This window comes from Cupressus sempervirens, chromosome 3 (assembly GCF_028749045.1).
Source record: "Cupressus sempervirens isolate cs-2001-9-10 chromosome 3, ASM2874904v1, whole genome shotgun sequence".
In the NCBI taxonomy this organism is placed as follows: domain Eukaryota; kingdom Viridiplantae; phylum Streptophyta; class Pinopsida; order Cupressales; family Cupressaceae; genus Cupressus; species Cupressus sempervirens.
The window spans coordinates 1,098,716,849-1,098,736,174 of record NC_143120.1 but is presented as its reverse complement, the minus strand read 5'-3'; the positions used below and the strand labels follow the sequence as shown (position 1 = coordinate 1,098,736,174).

At 34.4% G+C, this 19,326-nt stretch overlaps 1 protein-coding gene across 2 annotated transcripts in view; it reads right to left on the bottom strand.

The window, feature by feature from the left end:
• Nucleotides 1-6,922: 6,922 nt before the first annotated feature.
• The window catches only part of LOC149570612 (nuclear pore complex protein NUP160-like), a 278,470-nt gene continuing 266,066 nt past the window's right edge, over nt 6,923-19,326 (bottom strand). For both annotated transcript variants that reach the window (XM_089823186.1, XM_089823185.1), the window contains exons 24-27: nt 8,433-8,540; nt 8,138-8,278; nt 7,544-7,717; nt 6,923-7,399 (exon numbers count right to left, since the gene is read on the bottom strand). In XM_089823186.1, the coding sequence (XP_089679312.1) occupies nt 7,358-7,399; nt 7,544-7,717; nt 8,138-8,278; nt 8,433-8,540 (465 nt within the window). In that variant the 3' untranslated portion in view covers nt 6,923-7,357. The remainder of the gene's footprint in view (nt 7,400-7,543; nt 7,718-8,137; nt 8,279-8,432; nt 8,541-19,326) is intronic.

Below are 19,326 nucleotides of genomic sequence, written 5' to 3'. Positions count from 1 at the left end.
GAATACTGGCCACTTGCCCTTCAAATCATCAACTTTACAAGATGGATGTTGAATTTGGCTAGATAGAGCCTCTAGCTCACTCATCTTACCTCCAATCTAATTGCTAATGTCCTTAGTCAAATTATATGATAAAATACACTTAATGTACAATGTCTTACCATCCTATTGACACTTTTGAAGCTCCTTGACACAAGTATCAAGACTTATCAAATCATTCTTTTTTTTTTGGCAAACGGTGCTAAACAAGTTTGCATCATGTGAAATATGTGCCTTTGCTTCTGCAATATTCAGCAAGCTAGTAAATTCTTCAGCACTGCCCGTGCCCTCTATTTTGGATTTGCTTCTATGTATCCTACTGCCAGAGTACTGTGTAGTTTGTCAGTAAACTCCATCAAGGTCTTCTACAGGCTTTTCATTGTTCTATTCTTTATGAATAAGCTTTGATAAGGATGAGATCAAATCAGTTTGATCATCATCATTAGTTGTTAAGCTGGCAAGTGAAAGCATAGTAGATGAACTAGAAAGTTTAATGTCATCCTCTCTTTGCTTCTTGGCTGCCTCTTTTACTCTTCTCTCTTTTTCTTCTTTCCTCTTTCCTTCCTTTCTTTTTCTCTCTTCTCTTCCTCTTCAAATTTCTTCTTCTTGTCTTCCTCTATTTTCTTTTTTATTTCTTCTTCTGCTATTCTTTTATTTTCCTCCTCTTCCTTGCTTTTCTTCTCATCCTCAAGCAATTTTTGCTTGGCCTCTTCTACTTTCCTCTTCTTTTCCTTTAATAATCTTTTCTTTTCTTCAATTTCCCTCAGTTTGTCTTCAATATCCTCGATATTAGGTTCATCAAGTTTGGAACCTTCAAATGGATTAGTATGATTAATGTTAATGGTAACATTGGTCTGATCTATCTGCATAGTGTCACTGCTCACTGACACTTCTGAGGTTCTGGGTGTTGGTGGAGATGTTTCCTTAGAGTCTATCAACATCTGACTTATTGTTGCTAGAGTCTCACTTTTTAACTTATCTTTCTCACCCACCATAAACAAAAATGGTCTTACTTTATTTCTCAAGTAAGGTGCAAGATTATTCAATAATCTCTTAATCTCTTCTTTGTCATCAGTCTTGCAAATAGTTCTAGCATAGACTTCTGAAGTTCTAAATCTTCTTATCTTGCAAGTGCCTTCTTCTTCATAAGTCTATCATAGACTTTCTCGTTTACTATTCCCTCAATATCCTTCAATTTCATATTGTTTTCTATAATGTATCTTACGATAGAGATATCAATCTGGTCTTTTTCAAAATTGTTGTACAAATCATAATTTGTTCATATGAACAAAGATACCTTCATTAGCAATAGTTGAGTTAATCTTTCCTATCTTTGGCTTCCAGGGTTACCGAGCTTTTCTTGCTGATTGCTTTGTTACTTTCTCTAGTTGTTTGACTTCTTCTTCATCGTTGGATTCAACAATTGTCAACAATGTCTTTTGCCTCCTTCCTAGTCCAATGGCTTGTTGCTTGACCCTTTTTGTGTCTGTGGTGACTGCTTCTACTAATCTCTCAGATTTTCTCTTTGGCTCACTAGGTTGCACATCTAATAGTGCTACATATGGAATGCTTTGTTTCGAAGATGTCTCTACAATAGATATTGACAAAGGTAGCACATTTAGTATTCCTTGTTTCATGGGTTGCTTGACTGCCTTATATTCACTCTCAGTCATACCAGCCTCTGATAAAGCTTTCTTCATGATTGACTATCTTTTTGTGTGATGTCTTCTCCAAGCATGCTTGATGAGCTGACTGGGTAATCTCATAAGTTCCAAATCTGTATTCTGCTTTATCCTTCACTGATTTCAACAATAAATAAATATATCCAACTGCAATATCATCACTCAATTCATAACCCAAGGGATCAAGAAATGTTTCTCGAGGTCCTACTGCTTGAATATAAGTATAATCTGTATCGAACATAATACAAATGTCTTCTTTAAATCTCTCTACAATTACAGGTGCAATTCTAAATCTGTATCTCATCTCATTCTAAAATGTCTTCATTATCAAGTTCCCACTATCCAATATCTTGTTTGCAGGATGTCCTTTACAAACTTCTGTGATCTTCTCCATTGTACATCTATCACTGCTCATTATATTTATGACTGATAAATATGGAAATCTTTTAAATACATGAAAGAATATGTGATTGATTAGTGACTAAAATCTAAACACACTATTCTTAGTCCTCTTGATCTTTTCTAGGTTCTCAAGTAATTGCATTCTTAGAATTTCATCGAGGTTAACTTATTCCTTCTCTCTGCATATCTTATATGCTGCATAGATGAATCTGGCTGATAATTCATCAATCTTTGAGCTTGCACATACAAAGTAGGTAATGATTCTACTTAGAAATCTTACATCATCTTGCTTAATGGTGCTAATCACCATGGCCTTTCCATTATGCACTCCTTTGGTATAACTTTCAACTTTCTTCTTGACCATTTTCTCACCTATAGGTACACTGCCTTGTTTACTAAGACCAGTTACCTCATGAATAAGACCGACAGAAATATCAATTACACTATCTTGCATCCATAGTTTTCCATCATGTATCCTACTTAATATGATATGAGTCCATTCATTTGTGTCCAATTTAAGGTAGAAATGATATTTGAACAGGTCTAGTTCCTTCAAATGTTTAAATCTAGGCTTCAATCATGTCGTGATTGAAAACTAATTCTATATCCTTGTTCATATATTCACTCCCGATAGATTCAAATTTACTATTAAGATAACTTCCTACATCTTCCAAATATACTACATTGCTCGGAGTAATGGATAACATTGAGTTAGGGTTTCCTTCAGTAGGTTTGATGAAAACAACCTTCAACTTAAGTTTATCCTCATTCCCAACATTGTGCATAACTAACATATCCATGATTCTATGAATGTTTACTAAATAAATTTGCATAAAAAATGATAAAATGCCTCTTTCCAAATATAGGGTTTGCTTCAAAATCACATTGACAAGACGCTTCTAAGTGTTGTTTGCTTCGAATGTATTCACAATGAAGTGAAAATCAATTTTGTACTTCATTTATTTCATCAACTTGAACTTGCATTAATTACATACTTTGTAAACATGAAAAAATTGTCAATTACATTTTGTAATAAAATAACTACTCAAGATCATCTATCTGATCTTCAAATGCCACCTGAGGTTTACTATAACCTCCTTTCATCATGACAATGCTCCTCAAGACTTCACTTCATGAAATTCTCTGCAAAAACATAGTTTCCCTCTTTTGCTACAGAGTTAATATTTTATGTAATATCAGTAACTCTTAATTTCTTCATAACTTGTTTAGATAAGCTCCAAATTACAAATGAGCTTAGGTACCATCTAAACTTAACTAGATACAACATGTCCAACTTCGCTACCTCCAATTCAATCTCTGAACGAAGTTTTCAAATTCTGGTGTTGTAGAAAAACTTAATTCAACTTAATTGAATCAAACTCGATAATTGACTTTGATTTTCTTGTTACATCATCATCTAGCTTTTCTTTCGAGATATCTACTCTTTTTACAAATGCCTCATTGAATGCTTCTCAAAGTTCACTGACTATGTTTCTTTGTTCCTAATTGTCTTTGTTAGCTTTCGAGTTCCTTTTGTCAATTTTAACATTCTTTCCATCATTCCTTCTATTCCTGAAATTTCTTCCATTGTTCCTTCTATCTCCGAAGTTTGTGTCCATTATGTTTTACTTTGTTGTATGTCCGAAGTTGTTGCATAATTGACATACTAGTGCTCTGCTTCTAGGATTCTATAGATCATTAGGTCCATGACAATTCTGAGCAATGTGTCCTAAGTTGTTACACTTATAACACACGATATGTCTTCTTTCTTTATAAGATCTTCCTTCTCTCGATGTCCTTTCATTAGATTTTCTTTTATCTATAGGGTTAGTATTTATAGACATTCTACTATTCTTTTTATCATTATCATACTTAGGTTTCCTACAATCAATTGCTTTATGACCCATACCATGACAATTATGACAATAAAAGTCCTTAACATGATTAAATGACTTATTTGTGCAATCTCTTTTTCATATGACCTATTTCATTACATGAAAAACACTTACCTCTAAATTCATACCTGGTTTGCTTAGGAGAATCCACTCTCTTTGATTCATCCAAAATTTCAACTTTCTTGTCTTCTTTGGTTTCTTATCATCAAACTTATTTATTCTTTCGAATCTGATCTAATATTAGGTTTCTTCGCAAACATGTTAATCAAATAACCAAGACCAGTCTTATCATAAATAGGTTTATGTATTGACATTGAATCATCAAGCTTTTCTCTACTAGAATAAAGATTCTCAATCTACTGCTTGCACTGAGTTAATTCACCTTTCACAATAGTATTGTACTTATGAAGTTCTTCATGATCTTCTTTGAATGTTTCAAGTTCAGATATTTTTTTTGCCAAACTTTCTCTAAGATCTACATTCTCAGTCTTCAAATCAGATTCAACTTTGCTAGGGTCATTTCTCAAAGTCAACTTCAGAATTGTAATCTTCAATTCATGCTTCAAGATCTTGTACTCTGTCTTCAACTTCGAATAGTCATCATCAGTAGTTCTAGATTCAGTAGATTCAGGCTTGGATTGGAGATGTTCAATCTTTTCCTTCAATTGTCCAATGTATACTTTGGAGTCTTCATATATGTCCTTCATCTTATTTCTTTCTTCAGTAAGGGACTCAATTTTTTCAAAAGCTCATTCAAAATTCTTCATCAACTATTCCATATCCATAGGGATCTTACTCAAGTTGTTAAGCCTCTTCAAAGTAATTGTACTCTGATAACAATTGTTAGAAATAGGGATTACTGAGAGGGGGGGTGAATCAATAATCTACAAGATTTAGTCGCCAACTGAATATTATTTCTTACTTTAAACCATACATAACAAAGTAATAAAGTAATGTTGAACAGTAACAATAACAATGCACAAAGATAACTCATAACACCATATTTTGTTAACTAGGGAAACCCTGGCCAATGGAAAACCCCAATGGGAATGATACCGACTAGATAATATACTGATATATAAATTCCTTGTTAGAGGATGGACCCTGATAGGAGACTCTGAATCCTTGTTAGGAGATTCCAACCCTGTTAGGAGTTGTGTTGTAGATACAAGATGAGCCCATTGCCCAAACATGCACTTCCAATTGCAAGAAGAGCTCATTACCCAAACAAGTAATTAGACTTCTGGAATATATGTATTGTAACTTTTTCCTTGATTGATCTCTAATCTTCAGCTTGATCTCGAATCACAAAATAGCTTTCACAAAACTTTGTATATATCACTTTCACAATAAGTTTGCATTTCATAATACTCGTACAACCTTTTTTTTTCATTGCAAAATGTCCTTTGCATAAATGCCATGCTTTTGCACAAATTTCTAGTAGGTTGGCTAAGACCATAATACATTTTTTCAACTTAAAGTAAACATCTAGGGTGTTGGCCCTAATTGGACAACTAATTATAATAATCCTTTCCTTCGATTTCGCTGCCCTATTTCATTAAGACACATATTTTTCTCATTCAGTCGGTACTAACTTCCGAAGTTATACATATGATCATCAACATGTATACTATCTCCATCTAACTTCGCTAGTCATAGTATGACATCAGCAACAAATTATAAACAAAACAATACATTGTTGTATACCAATTTCTATACCTAGACAATTTTTTGATTACCAAAAGCTAAGTATCTTTATTTCTGAGGTTTCCTGTAAACATACACACACACACACACACACACACACACACACACACACACACATATGTATGTATGTATATATTATGGTTAATTGATCTCTTTTTCAATACCCCGCCTTCCATAACACATATACCTACATGCTTGCAGATATAAAGAGAATGTGCAAGCATGTAAGTATATGTGTTATGGAAGGAGTGGTATTGAAAAAGAGACCAATTGACCATTATATATATATATATATATATATATATATATATATATATATATATCAGTGAAGAACTGGAGAGTATTAAAAATTCTAGAGAGATTTGATTAAGATGAATAGACAAGGTAAACATATAAAGAGAATGTGCAAGCATATAAGTATATGTGTTATGGAAGGAGTGGTATTGAAAAAGAGATCTAATTGACCATCATCTATGAAGAAGCAACATTAAAGGCAGAGCCATAATTTGGAAGTCGATAAGCCTCTAAAGAAGAGATTGATGCCTCTCACTAAATTTGTGTTTAGCAGTGTGTGTTGATGCCTACAATAGATTGGTGTCTACAATTTGTGGAAGTTAGTTTTCAAGGAGTTGGTGCTCATAAACTTGGGGTTGATGCCTCTAGTGGCTCGGTGACTATAAAGTTGTAAATGAAGAAATATAATAAAGCATTGATTTGTTGTGATTTTATTCTTTTTGAGTTTCCACGTGATCAGTATGCTATTGTTTTCTTATGTGCATTATTGTTAAATTAGTAATTAACGTTATTGTGGTTGATAAAGTTTTAAATTAATAAAGATTGTTGTTATATTGATTCACCGCTTCACTACCACACTCCATCCCCCAAACTGTGTGCCTCATCAATTTTGCAAGAATTGATGTTCGAATTCATTGTCTAATTGTATTCATGTGTTATTTTATTTTATTTTTGACAAATAGGTGCCCCATTTATGAGTTGTTCATTATGTTGTGCATATCTTCAAATGCCTAAGAAAATGAAAGAGCATCGTCTAACATAAGAGAATTATGTTGAGGTATGTTTACAAAGTCTCATATCTCATTTCCAAGCTATCTGAAAAGGACGGGATTTTCATAGTTTGATGGTAAATCCGTGTGTTTTATGCAACATAGGTGATGTGTTTGAATCTTGAGAAAAGAAAGGTTTTGCATCTCAAAAGTAGCCAAAAAAATCTGACTGCTTGTACTAGTAGTATCTCAAAAAAAATCAACACTTCAATAGTTCTATAATTAGAAAATATGAAGTGGAGTACTTTTGTCATGTGCATAAGCATTAGTGGAACACTATCCAGAAACTAGGTATTGTACATGCCTAAGATATACACTGGGAGGGCATAACCTTGTAGAAATGTGCACAAATGTAACCTATTAATCTACAAAGAACCCTCAATCTGCTTTAAAACATAAGCAGCATATTCTTCTGTCAACAAAAGCAGGTTTCACAAAATCTGGAGCTCTGTGTTAATAAAATGCTATGAGACATGTTAAGGCCTTCCTATGTTTTGTGTCTTCCCTTTGCAAGCCATTGTCCATTTGACATGGGTTGCCAGCAGAACTACTAGTAATTTTTGCCACCATGTCAAAGGGCAGAAGATTGTGCATCATCAGAATCCACCTTTAACTGCAGAGTGGGCCATGGTAAATGATATCAAATTACCACTTAATACATTGTATTGAGCTTAGCATAAAAAGAAAACAGAAAACTCCATAAGGTAGCCTCTAGAGTAATATCAGTATCCAAGACAGGAAAATACAATCAGCCCACCTGTTTCAAGTGACCTAACAGAGCCGCATGCAATAACTTCTGGAGCTTGTGACACTGTTCAATCATTTGGCCAGACTTTATCATCTCAGAGAGAATAAAATATAAGCGTTCAACTGAGGTGTATGGAAACCAGACGGCAGACATTTTTTTGCGTTCGACAATATCAGCTGGTCTCTGGAAAATACACCCCATGGCAGGACAAAAATATTTAGTTGAAACCAAGTTTTATGTAGAACCAAAAGCTTTTATTTATTCCTTTTCTTCCCCATTCATTTTACTTTTTATTACATAAACCTGTTGTGGCTCTCCAAACAACGAAAAAAAAACTTGAGATGGCCAAAGATGGCCTATAGCCCACACTTTTCCCCTAAAAGGTGAAATAACCCATTAAGAAATCAAGATAATAAATTTCCGCAAGCTGCTCTTGATAAATATAGAAGTTATTTGTGTCCATATTTCAATCATTATAAAAGATTACTGAATTGGGTTAAGACTGTTAAGACTGTTAGTTATCTATATCCCTAATTTTTCTTTAACTTTCCCCAGCCTTAATCATATGAAAGCAAAACAAAACATATCTGGATGAAATACTACCAGAGAAGACCATGCTTCTATATACTCGAGCATTAAGTAGGTAGCTTCAGAGAATCTTCCATAGTTTATATACAACCGGAGCAATGCTGCAGGATCTGACACATGTCCAGCCATTCCCCAAGCAGTTGCTTTCCTTCCACCCTGTCATAAGAACAGTTGCAGAATATAGACACATTAGGTGATAGTGTCGGTAAGACTCTACATTGCCTATGTTCGAATACTCAAAGTTTCAAAAAATATGGGATTGTACCAAGCTAACAGTAAAAAAAATTAATTATAGATATAAACTTCATGCCTTCAACATATCCACCAGCCACAAAGGCAAATTAATTTGTGGGTCTGTATGCAACAGAGTTTCAGCAACGACAACTGGAAGTCGGGGATGTATGTCTATGTATTTTTCCTGTTATGCAAACATTAGAAATAAGTCAGTGTAGAAGAAACATTAACCACTAATGCTTTTCTAAACAACAGTTTAATTCAATTTTACTAGAAAGGAACTTTTTCTAAACTGTGAGCATATTTCAAACATATAAACATAATGAGGTCATTTGTTTATTAGGAGGTTCTTATGAACTGAATTGTCATAGAATGTAGTTCACTTTACATTTGTTGCATCTCTATTGTGCAATAGGTTTGTCTGATTCTTTGAGCATTTTCTTTAAGCAAGTAGACCTCTCAAAAGTTGCGTAAAGCCTGAAGGAACTTACTAAAGCTTCAGTTGTGCTAATGTTGATACCAGACCAAACTAATCCATATCCAGAAATGAACAACATACAAATAAATAAAAGAGATATAGAATTGTAAAACTAAATGATTTGGCAGTATGATACTTCAGGATTGATAGTATGATAATTTACTAAATTAAAATAATATTACATCAGTGTACATATTTTGTACTTTTTAAATTAAAGTTGTTAATGTTGTAGCTTCAGTCGGATTGATTTAACCATGAGATACATTATTATGATTATTAGTTATATCTCTCTGATTAGCAATCATTAGACATTATATATATATATATATATATATATATATATATATATATATATATATATATATATATATATATATATATATATATCAGACATAATTAACAATTGTCCAATAATTAATAATCATAAATAATGTGTTCATGAATAGACATGTGTCATGAAGGGACATGTCTCCTTGTCTCATCCACAATACATATTCAGAGAGATCGCTGTCTTTGAAAAACATATAAAATACAGACAATCCTATTACGTTTGCGACAATCCTAAATTTAACATGGTATCAGAGCAAGTTAAAATCAACATAAAATAAGTTGGTACAGAGCAGCGTATAATATATTGATTGGAAGAGAATCGAATATTTTGATATATATTACGCACCACAGAAAAAGACTGTGTTATATCAAGGCACAAGACATGCCTTAAGATTTAATATTTCTGGAGAATTATATTGTGTTGACCGAAAGTGTAATATTTGGTTGAATTAATTGAAATTGGGCATTTCATTCGTTGAGACCTCTCGACAGTAAATTACTATTTTAATGGTTCTAACATAAGCTAAGTTACCGATACTGGTTCTGGTGCTGATGCACGAATGCGTGGATTTTTTTTTTTTGGGTGCATCCATATATATATATATATATATATATATCCCAAAAAAAATGTTTAGTATATACTATAATGTATGTATGCAAAGAAGTGAAAGAAATATACAAAATTAAACCATTCCATCACATGATACTTCACCATCGATAGTTCAAATTGAAATAACAGTAATGTCTAATTAGTAAATTACTCAAGTTCAAGATTCCAATGCAATTCAAATTACAAAATCAAAACATAATACATGGTTCAATGTTGATCAATCTAGAGTTCAGGCTCAAGCTTCACAAATGAAATTCAGTCAAATAAAAGAAAAAATGGAATTAAAAAAACCGATTAAACACATGTTTTATTAAGTCACATAAGTGACTGGGAGCTCAAAATTGTTGGGTGCTCTCCAGATGCGCCTAGATTCTCTCCGGATGCTCTCACAAGCATCCCGCATGCATCCATGGGAAAGAATTAGGCTTCCTGCCAAAACACATGCAGCTTCCTAACACATCCATGCATCAAGAAGCATCCGCATCCATATCTAGGCCTTTTTCAAGTGCATCGGTATGACAATTCCGAACTATGCGTCTAAAGTTGTTACACTTAAAACACGCAACCTGTCTTCTATCTTCATAAGGTCTTCCTTCTCTCAATGTCCTTTCATTAGATCCTCGTCTATCTGCAGAATTAGTATTCCTAGACATTCTACTATTCCTTTTATTATTATCATATTTAGGTTTCCTACAATCAATTGCTTTATGACCCATACCATGACAACTATGACAATGAAAGTCCTTAACATGATTAAATGATTTATTTGTACAATCTCTTTTCGTATGACCTATTTCATTACATGAAAACACTTACCTATAAAATTCATACCTAGTTTCCTTTTTGACATACCACTTGCTTTGGTTCATCCAAAATCTCAACTTCCTTGTCTTGTCCAACTTCTTTAAATTTATCAGAAGATTGACTAGATTCAATCTTATCATCAGATTTTTTTCTTTTGGATCTGATCTAATCTCAAGTTTCTTTGCGGACATGTTAAATAAGTAACCAAGACCGGTCTTATCATAAGTACTCTCTGTATTGACATTGAAGAATCAAGCTTTTCTCTGCTAGAATAAAGCTTCTCATGTTGTTGCTTGCACTGAGTTAATTCACCTTTCACAAAAGTATTGTATTTCTTAAGTTCTTCATGATCTTCTTTCAATGTTTTAAGCTCAGATGTCTTCTTTGCTAGACTTGCTCTAAGATCTGCATTTTCAGTCTTCAAATCAATCTCAATTTTGCTAGGATCACTCCTCAAAGTTAACTTCAAATTCATAATCTTCAATTCATGCTTCAAGATCTTGTTCTTTGTCTTCGATTTTGAATAATCATCATTACTGGTTTTACATTCAGTAGATTCAAGCTTAGATTTGAGATGTTCAATCTTTTCCTTCAATCGTCCAATGTATACTTTAGAGTCTTCATATCTGTCCTTCAGCTTATCTCTTTCTTCAGTAAGGAGATTAATTTGTTCAAGTGCTTCTTCAAGATTCTTCATCAATTGTTCCATATCCATAGGGATCTTACTAAAGTTGTTAAGCCTCTTCTGAGTAACTCAGCTCTGATACCAATTGTTAGAAATAGGAATTACTAAGAGGGGGAGGGGGGAGGGGTGAATCAGTAATCTACAAACTCTAGTCACCAATTGGATATCATTTGTTACTTTAAACCATACATAACAAAGTAATAATGTATTCGACAGTAACAGTAACCATTCACAAAGATATAACACCATATTTTGTTAACTAAGGAAACCCCGACAAAGGGAAAACCTCGGTGACGATGATACCCACTAGATAATATATTGATATATAAGTTCCTTGTTAGAGGATGGACCCTGTTAGGAGTCAATGAGAATATTCAATATAGAGTCTTTGTTAGGAGACTTTGAATCCCTGTTAGGAGATTCCAACCCTATTAGGAGTTGTGCCAATCTTGTTAGGAGTTGTAGTAGATGCAAGATGAGCCCATTGCCCAAACATGCATTTCCAATTACAAGAAGAGCTCACTTGTCGTAACTTCTTGCTTAGCTCGATCTCAGATCACAAAATCAACTTTGCATATATCGCTTTCACTAGAAGTTCGTATATCACAATATTTGCACAACTTACAACACACCACACTTTTAATTCGCGAGATGTCCTTTGCATAAATACCATGCCTTTACATAAATTGCTGCTAGGTCGGCTAAGACCATAATACACTTTTCCAACTTAAAGTAAACATCTAGGACGTCAGCCCTAATTGAACAAGTAATTATTTTGTTAACAAAATAATTCCTTTCCTTTAATTCCACTATCCTATTACATTGTTAAAACACAAATATCTCTTTTTCGTACAGTCGATACTGACTTCCAAGGTTATACACATCATCATCAACATGTATACTATCTTCATCTATCTTCGCTAGTCATAATATGACATCAACAAAAAGTTTCATACACTGTATACCAAATTCATACTTATACAATTTTTTTAGTACCAAAAGCTAAGTATCTTTATTTTCGAGGTTTCATGTAAGCATGTACATCATGTGTTGCCATAAATGACAACAACTACATATCCTCATTAGCCAATTGTCAACAAGAACCAGGTTAGAGTTTCTAGCAGATTATGACTTTGAGATCAATTATATTAAAGGTAAAGAAAACAAGGTAGGAAATGTTTTGAGCTGACGAAGACATATATCAACGATAGTGGCAATAAATAATAGACTCAGGGAGCAGGTACTACAATGTCTACATGGTGACGACATCTATAACGAGGTTAATCAAGCACTTCAAAGGGATCCCCAAGACCCCAAATATGGAGGTTACCAATTAGAAGAGGATGGACTCTTGAGGTACAAGGGTAGGATGTATATACCCAAGAATTCAGAATTTCAAAGGATGATTTTAGGAGATATTCATACTGCTCCGTATTCCGAACACCTTGGGGTGACCAAGATATTGGCAAATGTGAAACCTTTGTACTCTTGGAAAGGGATGAATAGAGAAATAGAAGAATATGTGGCAGGATGCCTCGAATGTCAAGGAGTCAAGGTAGACCACCATTATCTAGCTAGGGTATTGCTTCCAAATGAGGTTCCAAAATGGAAGTGGCTGATAATTACCACGGATTTTATTCAAGGATTAATCATGACCAAGAACAGAAATAATACCCTATAGTGGTTGTGCATAGATTAACCAAGGTGTCTTATTTTATTGCAAGTAATTTAATAGATGCAGCACCAGAGATTGCACATAAGTTTGTCAGAGAAATTATATCTGACAAAGATGCTAGAATAACATCCAAGTTTTGGCAAACCTTGCTCTTGGTGTTGGGAACCAAGCTAAATATCACTTTGCCTATCACCCTGAGACCGATGGCCAAACAAAAAGGGTTAATCAGGTATTAGAAGATTTCCTCTATCTATAATGCATTGGTCAACAATATCCACGTGATACATATCTTCCCTTAGTAGATAATTCCTATAACAACTCTTATCAATCTGCTATCAAGATCACACCTTTTGAGGCCTATATGGGCATAAGTGTAGAGCCCATGTAAGTTGGAACCAAATTGAAGACAAAATCATTGTCGAACCTAAGATGCTTCTAGAGATGGAAGAACAGATAGTTCAGATATGTTTGAGGCTGAAGGAGACAAATGACCGACAAAAAAGTTACACAAATGCAAAAAGGATACCTTGAGAATTCTCAGTAGGAGAAAAGGTTCTCCCAAACGTAAAACCTCAGAAAAACACTATCAAGTTTGGGAGGTATGCCAAACTAGCCCTGAAATATTTGGCACCATTTGAGGTGTTACAAGTCATAAACCTAGAAGCCTATAGGATTGCACCATCGCTAGCCCTTCCCAGCATGCATGATGTATTCCACCTATAATATCTTAAGAAGTATCACCCACCATGAGCAAATAATTGATTGGAACTTCCTGTAGGTACAAAACCTAGGGGTAGTGGAAATAGAATCGCAAAGAATGCTCGAGGGAATCAAGACATAACTCAGTGCAAGCTACTGAGGGACCAATATACCAAGGACATGCTACTTTGGAAGACTATGATGAGATCTTCTAGAAATCTCCTCATCTCTTCTCAAGGACTTGAACTACAAATAAACTCTGTTGGAATGCAACCTACAACTAAAAATTGTTTTACTTATTTAGATTGTTTGTTTTTTTATATTGTAAAGTTTATTGGGGATGATGAAACAAAAGGGGGAGGATATTTTGCATCCCAAAATTTTGCCATTTTAAATAATCATATAGCTGTTAAGTAATTCATGTGAATGTCAGTTGGCTAGTAAATTAGTTGAATATTATGATCATGTGAAGTGGAAATATGGTTGTTCATTTTAATTCAAGTAAAGATGACATGTCATTTGTTAATTACAATTTTCACAAAAAATGAATATTTATTATTTTAAAGAAGTTGGAAAAGTCAGTTGCTTATTTAAAATGGTGGTTAGACGTTATAATGATTATAAAAATAACTTTTTCTTATAGTTATCTTGATTTAATTAAATTCAGGAATATGTTATTATCGTGGAGATTCTTCTTGGTTACAGAACACAACAAAGGGGTGAAGTATTGCTAAATGGAAGCTACGGATTGAGGCATCAAAAGTCCACTGGCAAGCCATCGGGTATGGATTCTAACCATCTTGGCTAAGGATTTAATAAATAGGCAAGCAAGAGTATACCTTGGACGACCATGAGCTAACCAGTGAGTTCATAACACTTATCAAGAAAACCATTAAGCATATAAATAATAAAATAAATTGTTACCTTTTCTATCTGAGATCGTTGTGGAGACCCTTGATATATTCCATATATTGACACCATGTTATCATTACGTCTATACTTGCAAATACATGTATATGTGTGTGTGTGTGTGTAAATCAATAAAATGATACAAAAGACATATATGATTAAATTTATGCACATGTATGTATATATATCCGTACAAATAGAGGTGGCAAAGATACCATGTTGCCAACATATTTTTAAATCTTTTGGAGGGAGAAGCTTTATAATTATCTTAAATATTTGCTCATTATTTTGATCAATCGCCCATCTTTTATCGGGCTTTTATTATTTTCCAACATTTCAATTGATGGAGTACTCTTTGAATCAATTAGAAATGTATTTCTTTTTGGAACTGATATTTGGCCTTACGTCCACCACCTCGGCCTTTTCTTATAACCAAGCATGTGTTTGCCAGATTGTTTTATTTGTGTTCTAGCCAAGACTATGTGAACACCTTTTTACCAGGCAATCCTTCATGCTCTATGATTTCATTATATCTCATAGCCATAAGCCAAGGATGGCTGTAACAACAAATTTTCTTTGGAGCAAGCTCTGTATTTTCTCAAGAGCTTAGTGTATAGTCTCAGGTTTGCCAAAATTTCTTTTCCATCATTTTCACAGTGTTATCATTTCTGCCTACCAGAAGAGAACAGTAATCTCAATCCACACAAGGCACCGCATCTCTTATAACAGGCGATGCATTCATTATTCTTTGTAACGTTGCAACATAAGGATTATATGTTGATAATATTGTTGTGAAAATCTTAAGTTGTCATCATGATCACTGCAAGTAATCCATATTTGTAACCCAATTTCAGATTCTGTGTATGATATATTTTATGCAAGCATTGAATTACTTATCATGCATATTATTATTCATGTTGACTTATACAAACATGTGGGCAATATGCTTCTGAGATAAGATAAGCAAGTAGTGCCATGAAAAGAATTTTGTGCAAATGACATTGAATATAGAATACGCAAATTGATACCAGAATTGAATATAATCTCAGGATCTCCTAGAAAGCACCCATAAAGACCAAAATGGTCAAGCCAAAACAGTGAGAGGAGTGAACATCCCTACAAGAACAAATGAGATCAGAAATGAAAGTATTCAAATTATAAAAACTGCATAAAGTAAACTGAGTCATTTCATGGTTGTCCAATATATAACTCTTATTGTCAAGTTGAGCAGTGGGCTATCGGGCATAACTAGTAGCCCACTGAGATCCTTGGCAAAGGTAAGTTAGTGGCATTCTTGTCACGATGATCGCTAGAGGTCAGAATGCTAGTTGACAGAGGGGAGGTTGATGGAGGGTATCCATAGCATTGTTTGTTGTATAGCTGACACTCTAACACCAAGATGCTCGGGTGGCAAGATGGTGGTGCCCCAAGCCTAACTTTAGGGCAGGGAGGGTCTTTCTCGAAAGAGATTGTGTGGGGAAGAATAAATGTTTGTGGTTGGGATTTAAGCCCATGGCAATGCTTCTCCTCTCCACTAGATGTCGAAACTTGCTCAACAAAATTGCTGTCATCTCCTCCATGTACTGTACTTGATTCTTTTGTACATTTCATTTATCATTGTGATAATTCTTCATCATGTTATTTAAATTGATATTTCATTATATTATCTTTGAAAAATTGTAATAGAAATGGAAGTAAATAGGTATGGAAGTTATAACTACATTTCATACAAAAAAGATTATTCTGTTACTAATTTCTTTAATGATGAGCTGCAACATCTGAATAAGTTCGTTAAATTTGTCTTTAATATGAAGTAACAGTTATAACTGTCACTTTGTCATCTTGTTACGAATGTAGATATACTTGAAATTATAGCTCTTCAATGGCTTTAGGAAAATAGCACGTTACACTAGTAATCATTAGACATTTAATTTATACATATACATATATACATATAATCAGATATAATTAACAATTGTCTAATAATTACTTATCATAAATAATATGCATTAATAAATAGACATGTCCCATGAATAGACATATCCCATGAAGGGACATGTCTCTCCTTGTCTCATCCACAATATAAATTCATTGAGATCACTGCGTTTGCAAAACACATAAAATACAGGCAGTGCTATTACATTTGCAGCGATCCTAAATTTGACAAAAGTGATTAAAAAAATTAAAATATATATCTTGAATTCATTAAATAAATTCAAAAAACAATATAATGGTATTGTTTGAGAAGATTTCCGTTGGAGATGTTTTTCCTCTTGTTGAGAGGATGGAGATTGAGCATTCTTCATTCTATTATGGTTTTGATGTTTTCTTCATTCTTGCCAGAAATTCTTGCAGCAATAGATTGTACATTTCCAATTGAGAATATGTACCAAGATCGAATGTATTAAGCTCAAAAGTGGCCCAGTCAATCCACATACAAGTATTAATCTTAAACTCTTGGGTCAACTGAAATAAATGAAGTCAAGGACATTGGAACCTCTGTTCCAAAACTGCACCAAAAAAAACCATTATGTGGAAAAATGTGAAGTATGTTCCACTATTTTGCGATCAAAATCACAAGAACTTAATCTCACTAACTTCAAACATTTTCCAACAACATGGCAAAACCTCGTCATTATGTATGCAACATGAAGAATATCAAGAGCAATATTCTTACCTCTTTGCCTCCCACTCTCGGTGGTGACTACCCTACCCGTAACCCCTTTTGCTTCACTGGGACTGACCGCTATGTCCACCACCTGTGATAGCTCCTCCCCCAAGATTCCTTTACTATTACTAGGAATGCTCCCTCAATGCCTGATTCACTTGTTGCAGCACAATGGGAGTCCTCTCTCCATTCTATCCCTCACCGAACCTCCCCCCTTTCCGTTAGCCCCAAACAAAAGGTCTTGCCCTATTAATTGGTGGTTTGACAAGGATTGCAAGTGCTTTCACTACTCGATTCGCTCAACCTTCTCCACCCAATCCCCCCTCATTTGTCGAGTTGTGGCTCAGCTACCGCCACTTTCTTTGTCATAAGAAGCGAGTGTTCTTCACAATGTGGTGTGGATCCCTCTATCCCTATTTGTTGCAATCTTTGGAGATCGTCTAGCACATCGTGTTCCCTCACTGCCATCCCCATCACTCAAATCACAGCTCCCTTGTTACACACACCTCCACTCTCTATGAGATCCCCAGCCAACCCCCTCTCCGTGATGTAATACTAGTCTTGTTCTCACCCTATCTTTCTCTAGGGTCTCCTGAGGCATTCTTCTAACCTAATAAGGTTTCTCACTGACCTTACTCTCCTTAGGATCATATATATGAGATCCTACTTCCTTGAACTAGTGAACACCAATCAAATAGAACAATAGCTCAAAATACCACTTCCTAGGCTTGCATTAGCCCTTCTAGCTTCCTATTCACCAATTCCACAATCTGCCCCCAACATGACCAATAGTCACCTCACCAAGAGATGTGGACTTCTAGGAGGTCATTAGGAGCCATTACAAAACCTGCAATCACTTTTAACATTGGAACCCTAATCGAGTTCCAAGAAACACAACAATTGCTTCTCAACTAGGGTTATAAGTGTTTAGGCCTACTTTTGGTGACAAGCCCCGATAACTTGAAAAAGACCTTAACAAGAAAAAAACTAAATCTTGATCTTGACACCCTTTTCAGAGACCTAAAGGATTCTCAAGGTTTTTGGCTTCCAAACTATCTGTACAGTATGGCCTACTAACATGCTAAAAATCAAGGTTTTAAGGCATTCAAAGCCAGTCTAACAAGAACTGGGTTTTCCCCTCCAAGAATCCTTCAACAGTACTTCCCATCAAACTTGGGACTTTAGTACTCATGTGTCTGTTGATGTATAGCATCAGTCGAAGTAATACTGAGCATTTGAATGAACATTGATTATATTTCTAATAAGAATAACATATATATACATAAACATATACATACACACACACACACACACACACACATATATATATATATACATGTTTGATTATTTATAAATAATTTTACTTGTCATATCAGGCTCTTATTATAAGTAGAAACAAATGATACAATGCACTGAATGGTTATCGGGTGAGATTGTTAACTACCAATTTAAGATTAGTCTTGGCTTAGTATAATGTCCACCTAGGGACATAACCCTACATGGTTGTTGGCCACATAGAGTCATGTCTCTACGGAGAAATATTACCACACTTATATATCCTAGGAGTTATTGACAGTCTGGAACCAATCACAAGGCATTCTCTGACTCGACAATTACTCCAACAATAAAGATTGCCATCATTATTTAATCACAGCGATTGTATTTGCAAGCAAGACATTGATTACAACAACCCCATCCACCCTCGGTGAATACACAATCCCAAAGATCTGCACAATCAGAGCAAGTATAGTAACAGAATCAGATTGGTAAGTAAATCTGAGTCTAGCATATTCAATCAACTATTATATCACTTGTTCCTATCACAGATCCTAATTTAACATGGTATCAGAGCCACCCTGATAGGGAATTCTATTCTTCAGAATCAAAATTAAAATTCTTAGAATTATCAATGTTAGAATTTTATCCTCAAATCAAAATGGTTAATCATGTAAGATTAGAGGATAGACTTGAGGGAGCATCAAATTTTTCATCATGGGAAATTGAAGTCATGATAGTACTAAGAGAAATGGTGTAATGACCCCTTATCAGTCCTCACTTATTTCCTCTTATTCTTCCTAAAAGAGTTTTACTTGCATCTAAAATCTTATATTT